Raw genomic sequence first — 16,055 nt, forward strand, 5'->3', positions numbered from 1 at the left:
ACCCTAGCATCGGTGAAAACTCACAGAAACTATCTATGAAGCTCTCTACTTGGCTTGCAGGCAGTTCACCAGGTCAGAGTGTCTGTTCCAGGCACCTCAGATGGCCAGAGGCTTTTCCCTTAAACATTTTTCCCTCTTCTATAACCTTGGACTCTAAGAATCTCCTAGCTTTAGCTTTACCAGACTTGTGAGGTTTGTTTTCTAAGTCTCGTGAGCCTCCCCTCTCCTTTTTGGAATGCTTATTTCAATTCAGAGGAAATTGCTAAATGACACAAGTTTCCATTTTCTCTAGCCTGGAATGGACAGAGACTTAAACATAAAATTAACCCCAACATCTGTATCCTCTCCTTGATGTCTCCAAGCTAAAGGGTTTCTACTTTAATCATCTGAGAATTTACCTCCACAGCTTCTATGATGACCACTGCTTCTATGGAGATGACTGCCAACTCTCCCAGCCCTACAGGTAGGAATTCTCCTCTCTGAAGATGTTTTCAGTGGTTCTAGAATCTTTAGAGTCTGGAGAAGAAGTAGAGGAAATGACATCTTAAAGAGGAACCTAAGGTTGACTCTTGATGACTCCTATAGGTTCTTCCCAGGCTACAAAGAATCCCTTTCATCCTATCTATTCTCTGATACTCAGAATCTCTTGTAATTGTTTCTCATGATTATTGGTGGCCATGGACTTCTAAATCCTTCCCCAGCCCTTAGAAGGATACATAGGAACAGGACTGTTGGCTGAGACTAGATATCTAGTGTGCACTCACTAGTGTACTATCAAGTGTCTCAACAAAGTTATTCTGGATAATTCATCATGAATATATATACATACATATATATATATATGTATGTGTATATATATATATATATATATATCCTTAATATAAATGTGTATCAGGTCCTTTACAATGTGTAAAAGCTATAGTCATATACTTAAAAAGAAAATTTGAATTGTCCAAAATTGATGAACCATGGCAAATCATTCCTATACTTTCAGGGTTATGCTTTTCATTTATTTCCAACCCATCTGTAATGTTTTTATTGTGAGAACTATAAAAAGTATCAGGCCTGTAATAGTTCAGTGGGTAAAGGCTGCATATATGAGTTCGATCCCTGAGACCCACATGGTAGAAGGAGAAAACCAATTCCCTAGGTTGCCCTTTTACCTCCATATGTACATGCTCATACAGATGTGCATACATCCTCCCTAACACAGAATTTTTAAAACCTAAAAAGTTAAAGTTGGGAAAAAAATATCAAACATATCTCAAAACAGGGCAAGGAAAACCCATCTATCACCCTTTGGAATTTAATCTCTGTTAGCAGCTTCTCCTAATTTAATCTACTAGTATGCAGAGAGCTACATCATATGGTGATGTAAGTGCTCCCCCAAATTTCACTGCTATGCTAAATTATGATTCAAAATCAAAAGGCTTGGCTACAGATATAGCTTAACTGGTAAAGTGCTGTCCTAATGTTCATGAAACCCTAGGTGTGACCCCCGCAACATCACTTAAACTGTGCTGGCGGATGCCTGCAATGACAGTACTTAGAAGATGGGGCCAGGGTGGTGTTTGTCATTCCTTACTACACAGCTAGCTAGAGACTGGATAGGCAATATGAGAACTTGTCAGAAAGGATTGATGTGAGCCGGGCAGTGGTAGTGCACGCCTTTAATCCCAGCACTCGGGAGGCAGAGGCAGGCGGATCTCTGTGAGTTCGAAGCTAGCCTGGTCTACCAAGCAAGTTCCAGGAAAGGAGCAAAGATACACAGAGAAACCCTGTCTTGAAAAACCAAAATAAATAAATAAATAAAAATTGATGTTGAAATATAGTGCTTGAAAAATGTCAATTATATAAAGGTAATCAGAATCTAACACAATTACATAAGCTCACACGTGTTAAATGAATAAGCAATATATGAACACTACAGTAATATGTCCTGTATTCAAGTTGGATTCTGTGATCTGGGCAATTTACTTAATTTCTCATTGGCTCAGGATTTTTTATTCACATTGACTGGTTGTGTGTGTGTGTGTGTGTGTGTGTGTGTGTGTGTGTGTGTGTGTCACTGCGCACAAGTGGAAGTCAGAAGACAACTGGAGTCTGTTCTGTTCTTCCATCACATGGGTTTCAGGGATACAACTTCAGTCATCAGGCTTGGCAGAGCAGCTTAGCCCACTGAGCCATTTTTGACAGTCCTCATTGCCTCAGTGTTTGAATTTGTGAAATGGACATCATAATAGCCACTTGGTTCACAGTAGCAACTCCATTGTGTGTAAGCTCATTAAACAGGACCTCTCACACAAATGACCAACATATGTTTCTTAAGAATAAGAATCAAAATAATAATAAGGGCTGGTGTTATAGTTGAGTTCTAAAGTGCTTTTTTTTTTTTTACAAGCTTGAGGATCAGAATTCAATTCCCCAGAACCCATGTATGCTAGAGAAAGAGGGAAGGAAGGAATGAGAGACAGAAAGAGGAAGAGAGAGGGGGTGAGGGAAGGAAGAAAAGGGGGAAGGAAGTGATGTGTTATCATGTACTTATAATCCTAGCTTGTGGGAGATAGAGCCTTGTGGATCACTGGAACTCAGTGGACAGCCAGTCAAGCCTATCTGATGAGTACCTGGCCAGTGAGAGACCTTGTCTCAAAAAGAGCAAGATGGACAGCCCTTGAAGGAAAACAATCTAGGCTGTACTCTGTCATCCATATATGTGCACTCCCACATGCACAGGCTACCAAACACATGTATACAAGCACACACATGCACGCACACGCATGTGCACATATACTCAATCACAGATACAGACACATATGTAATCAATAAATAAGTAGATGTCAAGAATACATTTTGTTTAAACAAAAATTCCAAAAGTAGAGTATTTATGTGACTTTCATTTTCCTGAGAGTCAGATACAATTCCTTTCTAGAATAATCCTATTCATCCTTGGTAACTATCAGGTGAAGCTGATATTTGAGTCTTCTCTATGAGGAAACTGTCCACTTTTGAAGAAACCCCTTCTGAGTGATAGAAGATGCACATTGGTGGTGCTCCAACTCAAGTTCAGAGAGAGAAAATAAGATAATGTTCAGACACTGTGTTTCTCACATCTCTTCTCTCCTCCTGCAGTAGTAAGTCTCCTTCCAGTGCCTTTTACCATCAACTTTACTGTCATTAATCTGGAGTATGTGGAGGACATGGGTCACCCAGGATCCAGGAAATTCAATGCCACTGAGAGAATCCTGCAGAGACTGGTGAGCTACCCACTCCAGTATATAAAGGTCAACCCACAGATGAAAGCTGCACTCACCAAACCATGCCATGACCAGGAAGAAGGCCATAACCTCTAAATCCTCAGCATAGTTCTCATGCCTCTCTCCTCTCTCCACAGCTCAGGGCATTGATCGGTAAAACCAGTGTTGGCCCACTGTACACTGGATGCAGACTGACATTGCTCAGGTGAGACCTTATAACAACAGTCTAGGAGAGAGAGTTCAGCCAATAACGTGCTTCCTGACCTAGCATGGGGACCCAAGGTTGATCCCCAACACCCACCTAAAAAGCTAGTCATGATAGCATGTGCTTATAAACCCAGCACTGGAGAAGTAGATACTGGAGGGTCCCTGGGATTAGCTGGCCAGTCAACCTAGCCAAATCAGTGAGACCTAGGTCTGAGAGAGAGAGAGACAGAGACAGAGACAGAGGGATAACAATCTAAAAAACACAAGATGAATGGCTCTCAAGGAAGAATAAACACAAGTTATTCCCTAACCTCCACATGCATACATAAGCATGAACACACACACACACACACACACACACACACACACACACACACACATACACCATCATGCTCCCCAACAAAAGATTTTTTTAAACACACACACATACACACACACACACACACACACACACACACACACACACCCCACAAGGATGATGGACCAGTCATACCTCAGGTATTTCTAAGCCAATTTATTCAGCTTTCCTTCTGTCTTTATGTTCTCAACTTCGGGGAATTTAGGACACATAACCTCTAGCGCCACATTTCTTCCTGTTCCTAACATTTGTCCTCAGCTATTCCCATAGCCTGCAACCCCCACAGGATCCTAATATTCAGCTATTCTTAATTCTTTCCTTTATCTCTGACTTTGGAATAAAGGAGGCGGTTTTAAATTCAGTGCAAAGGACTTCTCTTAGGATAATTTTCTGCTCCCAATTCCAGTTTTCATCTATTGTAAATATGAGCCCTCTAGGCACTGTGACATGAGGATGTAGTCTGAGTCTTGCATTACATTTAACAGTTTCACTCCATGTCTGCTCATGGCCACAAAATGTCAGTATATTCAGAGTGTAAGCCTGTCTTTTCAGCAATATACCAGGTGATTCATTTCTTCTGGCCCTTTCCAGTCTTATACCAGACACTTCTGGATCCCTCCCTAGGTAATCCATTTAATGTCAATCCCCTTGCCTGCCCTTCCCAGGCCTGAGAACAAGGGAACAGCCACGGGAGTAGATGCCATCTGCACCTACCACCCCAACACCTCTAATCAACAGCTGAATAGAGAACATCTGTACTGGGAGCTGAAAAGATTGAATGATGGCATCATGCAGTTAGGACCTTACACCCTGGACCAGGACAGTCTCTATGTCAATGGTGAGCTATATTTTAGAGTCATACTCCTCTCCCCCAACACCACTACTTTCTCAATTCCTTCTCATTTTCACTCATTTTTCATTATCTATGTAGGTTATACACAGCACATTCTGGCCACCACCCACAGAAGTAAGTATCTTGAGTCTCCATTATTCGTTAGTAAGCCCATGAGTGTGAATCCCTGTCCCATGCTTGTAACTCACCTTCATTCAGCTATGAATGGGGAAGGTATCACTTCCTTGTATCTCCTAATGCATGGGGTCTGCAGTCAAAACACTTAAATTATTTTTACTTTTCAGCATCAGTAATGGCCACTGTTTCTGAAGAAATGCCAAACATTTCCTCCACTCCCACAGGTATGAATTCCCCTCTGTTTAGATTCTCCCAGTCATTTAAAAGATCAGCAGAGGTCTAGGGCAGATGAAAAACCCCAGAGGACCCCAAATGGACCTCACAGCATCTTCCCAGGTCACCGAGGAATCTGTCATACACTTCCCTAGCACCCTTCATCCTAAAGCATCCCCTAGTACTTACTTCTGAATCTTACTGGCCCTTAAATTCTACATCATCCAACCTCCCTGACAACAGTACATCCCATCAGGACTATTTGCTGAGGGTATTTATTTAGTCTATAATAACTGATGTGTGGAGATCCAGCACATTAAACAATCAAATCTCTAGTTTAACAACTAATCAATGATTTTGTTTCAATAACTACTTTTGGCACTAAAGACATAGCTTAGGTGCCAAAATGCTTGTCTAGCAAGCACAAAATTCTGAGCTCCAACCAGCATCACACAAATTGAGCACTGAAGTTCTTGCTTGTAACTTGGGAGGTGGAGGCATAAGGACTTGAAGTTTAAGGTCATTGTTGGCCACATAGAGAGTTTGAGGTTGGCCTGGGCTACACAAGACTGGGGGGGGGGGTGGAGAAGAAAAAACTTCTTTTGTTGAATAGACTAAATAGATAAGGGGTTATTCTTCTTGCTAAATTACTAGTATCCCCCAGTGTAAGTGTGTATCAACTTCCTGACTACAAAAGTATAATCATATCTTATTAGCAGAATTTTAAATGTTTGATTTGTCTAAAATCTATGAACCAGTCATTTCGGTATTTCCTGGATTTCTTCCCCAACTCTTCTACAATATTTTCTTTGTGAAAGTGCCAACGATAGCAGAAACACCTTTACATAGAGTAAGAAAATCCTTCTCCTCACCACTGGGATTTCGTGCTTGTAAATCACTCGTGCTGTTTGATTCTAGCAGTGTGAACTGTACAATCGGGTGACACAAACGTTTGTATAAGTTACTTCTCTCATTGCTGTGACAAAATACTCAACAAGAAGCTTCTTTAGGGAGGACGGGTTTGTTCTGGTTTCCCGTTGGAAGGGCATAATTTGCCGTAGCGGGTTGGAGCAGGAGGCCGACTGACCTCATTGCATCCAAAGTCAGGGATTTGAAAGGAAGTGGAGCTGGGCTCACTTCTTCCAGCAAGGCTCCACCTCCTAAAAGTTCCACAACCTTCCCAGCAGTGCCTCCAGCTGTGCACCAAGAATTCCAACCATGAGACTGCAGGAGACATTTCTCCTTCAAACCACAGCAAGACTCCTAAAAACTAGACTGCTATGATACATTGTCATGTATGCAAACTCAGGGTTTGTGTTGAAAATACCATTGAGAATCAACACTGGAAAGGTTGTCAAAGCTCCCCTAACAACTACCACCACGCAGGCCCCGCCAACAGGCGACCAGCAATGCCGATTGGCCTACAGGTTGGTATCCTGTGCTCTGATTGGCCTGCCACTTCCCCTGAGCAAACCTTTAAAACTGTTACATTGTAGCTAAATGGCGACTGTCATTCACAACCCCCTGAAAGCGCTTGGGGACCAGTTCTACAAGGAAGCCATTGAGCACTGCGGGAGCCAAAACTCACAGCTGTGTGCAGAGCGGAGTGTGCGTCTGCCCTTCCTGTACTCGCAGACTGGGGTAGCCCAGAACAACTGCTACATCTGGATGGAGAAGAGGCACCGAGGCCCAGGCCTTGGTCTGGACCAGCTGTACATGTACCCTGCCGGCTGCTGTTGCAAGACGCGATGATTGCATCCACCAGAGGACCCAAAGCTTCGACTCCTGCAAATAAAAACTGAAGTAGAGCTGCCGCTGAAGAAAGATGGCTTTACCTCTGAGAGCACCACATTGGACGCCTTGCTTTGTGGTAAGGGTGTGGAGAAGAAGGTGGATGCCAGAGATGAGGAAAGCATCCAGGAAATACAGAGGGTTTTGGAAAATGATGAAAATGTAGAAGAAGGGAATGAAGAGGAGGATTTGGAAGAGGACATTCCCAAGCACAAGAACAGGACCAGAGGATAGGCTCATGACTTTGCAAGTGGCAGGAGGAGATATGATGCTGCTTCTCAGGAAGACCATGACAAACCATATGTCTGTGACATCTGTGGCAAACACTACAAGAATCGACCCGGGCTCAGCTACCACTATGCTCACACTCATCTGGCCAGGGAGGATGGGCATGAAGCCCAAGACCAGGACACTGGGTCCCTGCCCAACCACAGAAATGAGAACCACAGACCCCAGAAAGTACCAGATGGGACAATCATTCCCAATAACTACTGTGACTTCTGCTTGGGTGGCTCCAACATGAACAAGAAGAGTGGGAGGCCTGAAGAGCTGGGTTTCCTGTGCAGACTGTGGATGCTCTGCTCATTTGGGAGGCGAAGGCAGGAAGGAGAAGGAGGCAGCAGCCGCAGTACGCACCACAGAGGACTTACTCGGTTACACATCAGAAAGTGACACCTCTACAGCTTTGATGAGGATGATTTGGAAGAGCCTCGGCTCCTGTCAAGGACGCCGGGGTGGCCGGGTTTCACCCACATCAGATAAAAAGGGCAGCTGCTGCGCCCATGGGACAGACTCTCTGGCCAATTAGCCACCCCCTCTGACTCTGGTCACTGTTCTAGTTCTGATCTATATTTTTAAATGAAAGATGACTTGGGCTTTTCCCATTATCCTTGCTTTTTTCTCCTACCTTCCACGGGTCCCTTCACCTCCTAGCATCCTTCTATTCTTGGTACAACAGAAGAACAAACTACTGAAAACAAATCAACAAAAGAGCAGAATAAGAGTCCTCCAGGGAGAGATGGCACCATGGTGGGCTATTTATTTTCCCTAGAAATAGGAAGTTAGGTGGATTTTCTTTCTGCTGGGGGAGGGCATCTTTTTGATGTGAGCAGAGTTGATTTCCCCAGTTTTCAAGAGAAGAGGAACATGAGGTTTGGAAACAAAGAACAGATAACATTCATAATTATTATTTATATATGCTAGCTATTATTAGATTCAGAGGAAGGAAGAGGAGGAGAGAGAGAGAGAGAGAGAGAGAGAGAGAGAGAGAGAGAGAGAGAGAGAGAATGGATGAATCAAAGAAATGGAAGTAATATCCTATTTAGAGGCAAGCCACAGGGGTGTGTGTGTGTGTGTGTGTGTGTGTGTGTGTGTGTGTGTGTAGAAATTCCTCAATGGGAGTTGGTGGCTTGGCAGAGCAGAACCCTCTCCATGACCTTTACATCTTTCTCTGCTTGTGAGAAAATGGCAGCCATCCCAGAGAAGCCTGGGGCCACTTACACTTGGCCTCCCTCCAGCTCTGGCCCTGAACAGCAGTGGCCACTTCCCTTGGCTCCTCTCTCCTTTCCTGGTTACTGGGTTTCCCTCACCTTGGCAAAGATGAGCATCCATCTGAACATAGGAATGGAATGTCAGCAAGTCACAGGCTCAGCCCTGGCAGAGCCACTGAGGTGGCGCTCCTGGAAGGAAGAGTGATACTACACAACGTATCTCCCTCCCTTCGCTCCTGCGTAAAAACATGATGACGTCTTCCATATTTCTTCTACTTTTTATAGTGCCTGCCAGGCACTTTGTTTTATATTTCCAGTAGCATTTCCTGAAATAACCCAAGGTAACACTTGGTCGAACGCCTCAGGGACAAGGAAGACTGTCCACCTCATTGGCAGTCTCTGAGAACAGCTGGGAGGCCCTGCTCAAACAGTCCACTCTGTGACCCAGGAACTGTGCATCCTTCAAGCAAGCCATTCCTGAAGAAGGTGAAGAGAATCCAGACGATGAGTGCAGAATCCTCCTCTGCCTCTCCTTCTCTCGTCCAGCCCTTCCTGAGCATGAATTTCAGCTAATGCCAGAACCTGCAGGGATTGGATGGAAAAGCCTCCAGCATCTTTCAGCTCAGCTCAGCCAAGTTTAGGAAATGGCTTGTGCAATAAGATTTTTTTTTTTTCCTTTTGAAATTCTTCATTGCCTCTGCTTGAAATTTCTGTGAGAAAATACCCAGCTCAGAGTGGAATTTTCTTGCAATAGAAACAACAACATAAACTGACAAAGACCAAAAAACAAGTGAACTATTTTATTTATTTCAATATTTAAAAGAAAAAAAGTACTGACATTGTACGGTATTTTTGTTGAAAGTACCTTCTACTCCAAAAGTTTAGCAAAAAGCAATTTTGTGAAGACCTGAAATCAAAACAGTGCTTACTGTAAAATAAAGGTATCGTATTGACTCTAAGGAAAAGTACCCCACATTTTAAATAAGGAAATACAGATCAACTCTGCTCTCTCAGGCTTTTAAGAAAGCCACGTGTATGTGCTTTAGGTTTTTTCTGTTGTCGTTAATTTCTGCTAGTTAGATGTGGTAAGTGAGGAGTGGTCAGTTTGTCCAAAGTCCACTGGAAAGTATTGTTGATATTAAGAAATTATGTGCCAGGCGGTGGTGGCGCACGCCTTTAATCCCAGCACTCAGGAGGCAGAGCCAGGCAGATCTCTGTGAGTTCGAGGCCAGCCTGGTCTACAAAGTGAGTTCCAGGAAAGGTGCAAAGAAACCCTGTCTCAAAAAAAAAAAAAAATTATGTGTTAGGCTTTGACTAAAATAAATTAGCCCCAGGCCAGCAGGTGTCCACTCTCTACCCTCCCTCACCTCAGATGAGCCCCATTGATCTGAACGTAAAGCTATAGCCTGTCCATCTTGTCTCATGAGGCCTGCTTGAGGAAGGAATTCTACCCACTGATCAAAGGCATTGCTGCAAAATTTAGCAGATCCAACCAGAAATGATTTTGTTCAGAACAGTTCAATGAAGAGAAACAGAAGAGTCAAAAGTAAGCAGAGGATGAGGAGACATTAGTTCAGTCCCCTGACAGCTCCTCAAGGGAGTTGGCCAGGGAAGCCCTACCGAGTGGACTCAGGGGCCCGAGAGCCTAGAGTGCCTCTGAAGACTAGGGAGTTGGCTGGAGGATAGGAACCTGAAACTCAGTCATTTGTGGGGAGAAGTAGGAAGGCGAGGGTTCTATATGTGTCCTTTATGGCTGTTACGGCCAATGAAATGGAATTCGACATTGTATGTTTGACCCAGCCCAGGAAGTCAGCTGACTGACTGCGCCACTGGGTTCTACCTCTTGGCTTCCACTTAGCTTGTCTTTTACATATCCAGAGCAGAGTCATGGATGACACACATGCAATTTAAGGCTGGACATTCTTGTCAGCAAACGTGCTTGAGCCACAGTATTACTGAAATGTCCCAGCCTGAGAACAAATCTCACCTGCCATTGAAAGGGAAGGATAGGCAGGCAGACTTTCCCTTAGATACTTCAGGCTTCCCATTCAAGAGAAGGGAGATGTCATCAAGAGTGTGTTTCTATCATTTTCTGATAGAAAATGTCCCTTTTCAAAAATATTAATTATAGTAATGATCTGTTCTCCAACCCACACTCACAAATTATGATACATATAGAATTGTGGCAAAGCTTTGCATAATGTAGGTTTTGTGTGAAGTCTGTGTAAGTTTCTCTTAAATGGAAGACTATTTCCAATGATCAAAAAATAAATAAATAAAAAGAAATGTCAAAATATAGAAAAATATAGAAAAATGACTCAGCAGTGCAGAGGACCCACATTTGTGTTTAACGCCAGTTGCAGGTGATCAGTTGCCCTCTCTGGCCTCAACAGGCACCTGTACATATATGGCACACATTCAGACACACACATAAATACATAAAAATAATAAAATGTTATTTAAAATTTAAAAGAATCCAAATCCAACACAAACTCTCAAATATTATGTGAATAATAAATTAATGCTAGAATAAATAGCATGACTATTATTTATGTTCAGATCTGCATCTTAGCAGTTGTATGAATTGAGACAAATTATTCAGCTTCCCATTGGCTCAGACTTTACATCTGTGAAAAGGGAATCAATCACATTAACATCTCCTAATCCTATTAAGTAAATTGAGACAGTCTCAAAAGGACAAATGTCATATTTTCCTATTATTTGTGGTTCCTAGACTTCATGTAGTCACATAAAATTGTGAATATATATATTTATTTATTTATATTGTATATATATTTATACTGTATATATAGTATATTATATATAATCTTTTAAAATTTCATTTAAAATTTAAAAATTTCATTTAAATGTTCATCCAAAGTGATAAGCCCTTTTAAGACACAAAAATCCAGAATGTGTGTTTCCTCAAAGAATTTCCTTATTTGTATATGTGTGTATGTGTGCATTGCATGTGTGTGTTTGCAAATGTCCACATGTATGTATGTATGTATGGCATGACATGTGTGGAGATTAGAGCACAACTTGAGGAGTTGATTTTTCTTTCTTCCACCATGTGAATTCCAGGGATCAAACTCAGGTCGTCAGACTTGGGAGTAAGTACCTTTATGTAGCACAAATTGTTACAAGATCAGAGAATCAGAACAAGCCACAGCTAACCTCACCTTGCCAATTCCTCAGCTGACCCTGTTTCCTCAGACTGGAAGCCTCTGAGTCCTCATCCAAATGGATCTCAGCTGAACTGCTGCTCAAAAGCCTAAAAGCTTAGCCAGGCCCTAGATTCTGGTCCTCACGCCTTACATACCTTTCTGCTTCCTACCATCACTTCCTGGGATTAAAGTCGTGTGTCACCATACCTAGCTGTTTCCAGTGTGGCTTTGAACTCACAGAGTTCCAGACAGATCTCTGCCTTCAGAATGCTAGGATTAAATGTGTTTGTGCCACCATTTTCTAGCCTCTATATCTAGTGGCTGTTCTGTTCTCTGACCCCAGATAAGTTTATTAGGGTGCACAATGTATTGGGGAACACAATATCACCACACCTTTACCCACTGAATCATCTCACCATATGTGTGACTATGTATGTGCAGATGCATGTGCAGGTTATAAGTACATGCATCAATCATGGGTGTCTTTCTGGATGGCTATCTACCTTATTTATTTCTACATGTATGGTGATTTATTGCATACAGTAACATGAGAGAATAGAAGAGAGCATCAGATACCCTAGAATTGGAGTTAATGGTAGTTGTAAGCTGCAATGTGGGTTCTGGGAATAGAATCTGGGAGCTCTGAGAGAACCACCAATACTCTTAACTACTGAGCCATCTCTCCAGTTCTTTCGAAGATTTTAAGATAAGTTCTCACACCACATATAAAGTTCACAATTCAATTCGGCTGGCTAACCAACGGGCTCCAGAGATCCACCTGTCTCTGTCCCTTTAGAGCTGTGGTTATAGACCTTCACAACAGTACTTGGCTTTGTTTTTTTGTTTTTGTTTTTGTTTTTTTTTTCTTCTTTAACATGGGTACTAGAAATCTGAACTTAAATTTTCATGCTTTTTCAGCAGTTACATTACCGATTGAACTATCTTCCTGGCCTCTCCTTTATAAATTTCTTCTTAGTTCTCTCAAAGGTAGAAACTAGTGGACTTATTAGCTAAGAATTGATTTATAGAATAATTCAGTTAAGAACAGCTACTTAATTTCCACAACTAACCAACTGACCAGAAGGTTGTGTTAAATAGTTTTCTTCAGTTGATTGAGGAGATGAAACTGGAGGTCACTTGCAAATACACGTATGTCTCTTTACTTGACCATCAATAAGGAAAGCATCCATTCCTCTCTGTAGAATTCATGGGAATGATGAATGTTCAGTTGCCAAGATCTAGAAACCATGGGTCATTTTATACTGCATGATGATTCTGTGTGATCCTGTCCACTCACTCTCTACTTTTTATTATGACAACTGTCAGCATGAACAGAATTGGATCTGTTTGCAACTAAGTTGCAATGAACATTGGCATTTTATTTTTAATTTATTTTTTTATTAAGAAACTTTTTATTCATTTTACATACCAACCACAGATCCTCCTCTCCTCCTGCTCCTCCAGCTTTCCCTCCCCAACCCACCCCCTATTCCTTCCTAAGACAAAGTAAAGTCTCCCATGGGGAGTCAGCAGAGCCTGGTACATTCAGTAGAGGCAGATCCAAGCCCATCCACCTGCAACAAGGCTGTGCAAGGTGTTACACCTTAGGCACTAGGCTCCAAAAAGCCCGCTCATGCACCAGGGATGGATCCTGATCCTACTGCTAGGGTGCCCCTTTAGCAGATCAAGCTACACAACTGTCTTGCTTATGCAAAGAGCCTAGTCCAGTCCCATGGAGGCTCCACAGCTATTGGTCTAAAGTTCATGAGTTCCCACTAGTTTGGTTTGGTTGTCTCTGTAGGTTTGCCCATCATAATCTTGATGTCCCTTGCTCATAGAATCCCTCTTCTCTCTCTTCAATTGGACTCCTGGAGCTCAGCCTGGGGCTTGGCTGTGGATCTCTGCACCTCTTTCCATTATCTACCAACAAGGGAATGGTGAAGAAAATGTGCTGCATATGCACACTGGAACATTTTAGCAATAAAGAACAGATTATTTCAATTATAGGAAAACGGATATAACTGGCCATACATTGTGAATTGTTAGTCTCAGAAAAACAAACATCATGTTTTCGCTCATTTGTGGTTCTTAGATTCCGTACATGTTTATATATATAGTTGACAAGAAAGTCGAAGTGTTACTGTCTTAGGGAATGGATGTAATTGGAGAGCGAGATGCAGAAAAGAAGGAAGTGACCTGCGCGAGGGAAGGATATGCTTCAAGCACATAGGCTTGCACGAAAATGGCCTTATATAACTCAGCATAGTAAAAGAAAAAAGAAAAGGAAAAAATAGATTTGCATTATAAAAATAGAAGCCAAGGGTGAACTCAGGCTTGCTAGCTACCTGCAGGGACAGATGTACTTGCATTCTGCTTCATGGTCAAGTTACCTCTGTATAGCAATCCTGCTTATCCTCCTCCCGTGGTTGAACATGCACATAGCTGTTGCCCCATGCTGAAGTCTAGAGAGAAACAATAGCCTGAGCACATGTCTTTCTTCCATCCCCTCTGCAGCAGCAGGCCCTGTCCAGTTGCTTTTCAGCATCAACTTCACCATCATTAACCTGGAGTTTGAGGAGGACATGAGTCACCCTGGATCCAGGAAGTTCAATATCACTGAGAGAACCCTGCAGAGCCTGGTGAGAGTCCTGTTCATTGCATCCAGCCCCCGCTACTGGCCATGCCATGCCTCTGGAAGAAGCCACTGCCCACCTCATCCTGACTACACATGTCCAAATCCGACTCACCATTGCCGGCTTTGTGCATCTCACTCCTGTCCTGTCTCTATCCCTCATTCCTCCTCATCATCCCTCTCCTCTTTCTCCACAGCTCAGGCCCTTGTTCAAAAAAATCAGTGTTGGTCCATTGTATTCTGGCTGCAGACTGACCTTGCTCAGGTGAGTCCTTAGAATAGCAAGCTAGAGTTGCTTAAAGTGCTCTCAGTCCAAAGATTGTGTTCAAATTTCTCCCTGCATTTCTTCTGAATGTCTTATGCACAGGTGAATTCAGGAGGTACCATATCTAGTACCAAAATCTCTCCTGATCTTACTACTTCTCCCACAATCCTTAAACAAATTGGAACCTCCTTCTGCTCATCCATTTTGAATTTTCTCCTGCCCCCCCCCTTATTTAGGAATAAATGAACATTTCCTATGAATTTAAAGTTGGTCCACATGATTTCTCTTAAGACAAATATGCCCTTTCTGCTCACCAATTTTGGCCTTTGGTGACTCAATTATTATTCTTCAAATGTCTCGTTTACGACCTCTCCTTTTCCCATAACATACACTTGCTTATTTGATTGTTATAACTGATAAAAATTCTGGACCCACTGTCTGCTCAGAGTTACATGTTACTGGAGGTCAACATGATAGAAAATCTACAACTGACTTTGTAAGTCTCTTTCAGATAGTTCTGCTCCTCTGAACCCTTCAGGTGCTGTTCCAGGTGTCCTAGGATCCCTCCTTAGGCAATCAATTTATCATCATTCTCTTCATCTGTCCTTCCCAGGTCTGAGAACAATGGAGCAGCAACAGGGGTGGATGCCGCCTGTACCTACCACCTAGACTCTGCTGGCCACAGGCTGGAAAATGAGCAGATATACGGGGAGCTGAGCAGTCTGACCAAGGGGGTCACTGAACTAGGCCCATACATCCTGGACCGGCACAGTCTCTATGTCAATGGTGAGCAGCAGCCACCTGTGTTTTGCTGTATTGCAGAGCCCATACCCTCCCTTCCTAGGCCTTCTTTCCTTCAATTCTACTACATTTTAAAACTCCTGTTATCTATGTAGGTTACACCCACCAGATCCTGACTACCACCCCCAGAAGTGAGTATTCTAAGTTTTCTTAATTTTCTGCCACATCTATCACTACACCCAGCCCTTTGAAATGAAAGAAAGCAATAGTCTGTTGTCTCCATTTCACTTTTCACCCAATCACCAGCCTGTGATGTGTATCACATAAAACCCTAGCATAACTCAGACTGGGATACCCATCTGGTGTCTCTATATAGATTATGTCTCTACTCCAAATGGATGTCTTTTTCCCCCACAGTGTCTATGGTGAACATTGTTTCTTCAAGTATGCCAGCTCCTATTTCCAACCTCACAGGTAAAATTCTCTCTGAAAATGCTTCCAGTGAATTCTGTAGTCAGGATAAAGGGTGGAGTAGTATGTGTAAGAGGATCCTAAGGTTGACCCTTGATGAATGACAGAGGGTCCTCAAAGGTCTGAGAATTCTCAGAATACTATTTCTCATCCCAGTATCCAGCCTCCAAAGCTATTCTCTGATGTCTGTTTCTTAATGTAGGTGTCTATTGACTTCTAAATCTTTCTCAAGCTCTTAAAAGAATATTAACCAGCAGACCAGTTAGCCAAGAACAAATTTGTGAAGGAAGCAATGTATAAAAACACCAACTCATGATTTTATTAGCCCCCTAATTTGACCCACTTGACCAAATGACCAAGAAGTCTGAGTGTCTCTGTGTGTGTGTGTGTGTGTGTGTGTGTGTGTGTGTATGCATACATGCTTGTGTGTGCTTACACTTGTGGAAGCCAGAGGTGAGTCTCTGCTTTTTTCTTCAGGTATTATCTTGCAAATATA

General features: G+C 42.6%; 1 protein-coding gene and 1 pseudogene across 1 annotated transcript in view; both read left to right on the top strand.

Moving 5' to 3' along the window:
- Nucleotides 1-16,055, top strand: part of Muc16 (mucin 16, cell surface associated) — a 197,758-nt gene that overhangs the window by 87,950 nt on the left and 93,753 nt on the right. The window contains 10 exon segments of the mRNA XM_037208222.1: nt 407-463; nt 3,133-3,254; nt 3,392-3,459; nt 4,485-4,657; nt 4,751-4,786; nt 4,957-5,013; nt 13,965-14,089; nt 14,280-14,347; nt 14,961-15,133; nt 15,244-15,279. Coding sequence (XP_037064117.1) covers nt 407-463; nt 3,133-3,254; nt 3,392-3,459; nt 4,485-4,657; nt 4,751-4,786; nt 4,957-5,013; nt 13,965-14,089; nt 14,280-14,347; nt 14,961-15,133; nt 15,244-15,279 — 915 coding nt within the window.
- On the top strand, nt 6,503-7,601 carry LOC114686227 (annotated as a pseudogene).

This window comes from Peromyscus leucopus, chromosome 7, assembly GCF_004664715.2.
Source record: "Peromyscus leucopus breed LL Stock chromosome 7, UCI_PerLeu_2.1, whole genome shotgun sequence".
Lineage (NCBI taxonomy): Eukaryota > Metazoa > Chordata > Mammalia > Rodentia > Cricetidae > Peromyscus > Peromyscus leucopus.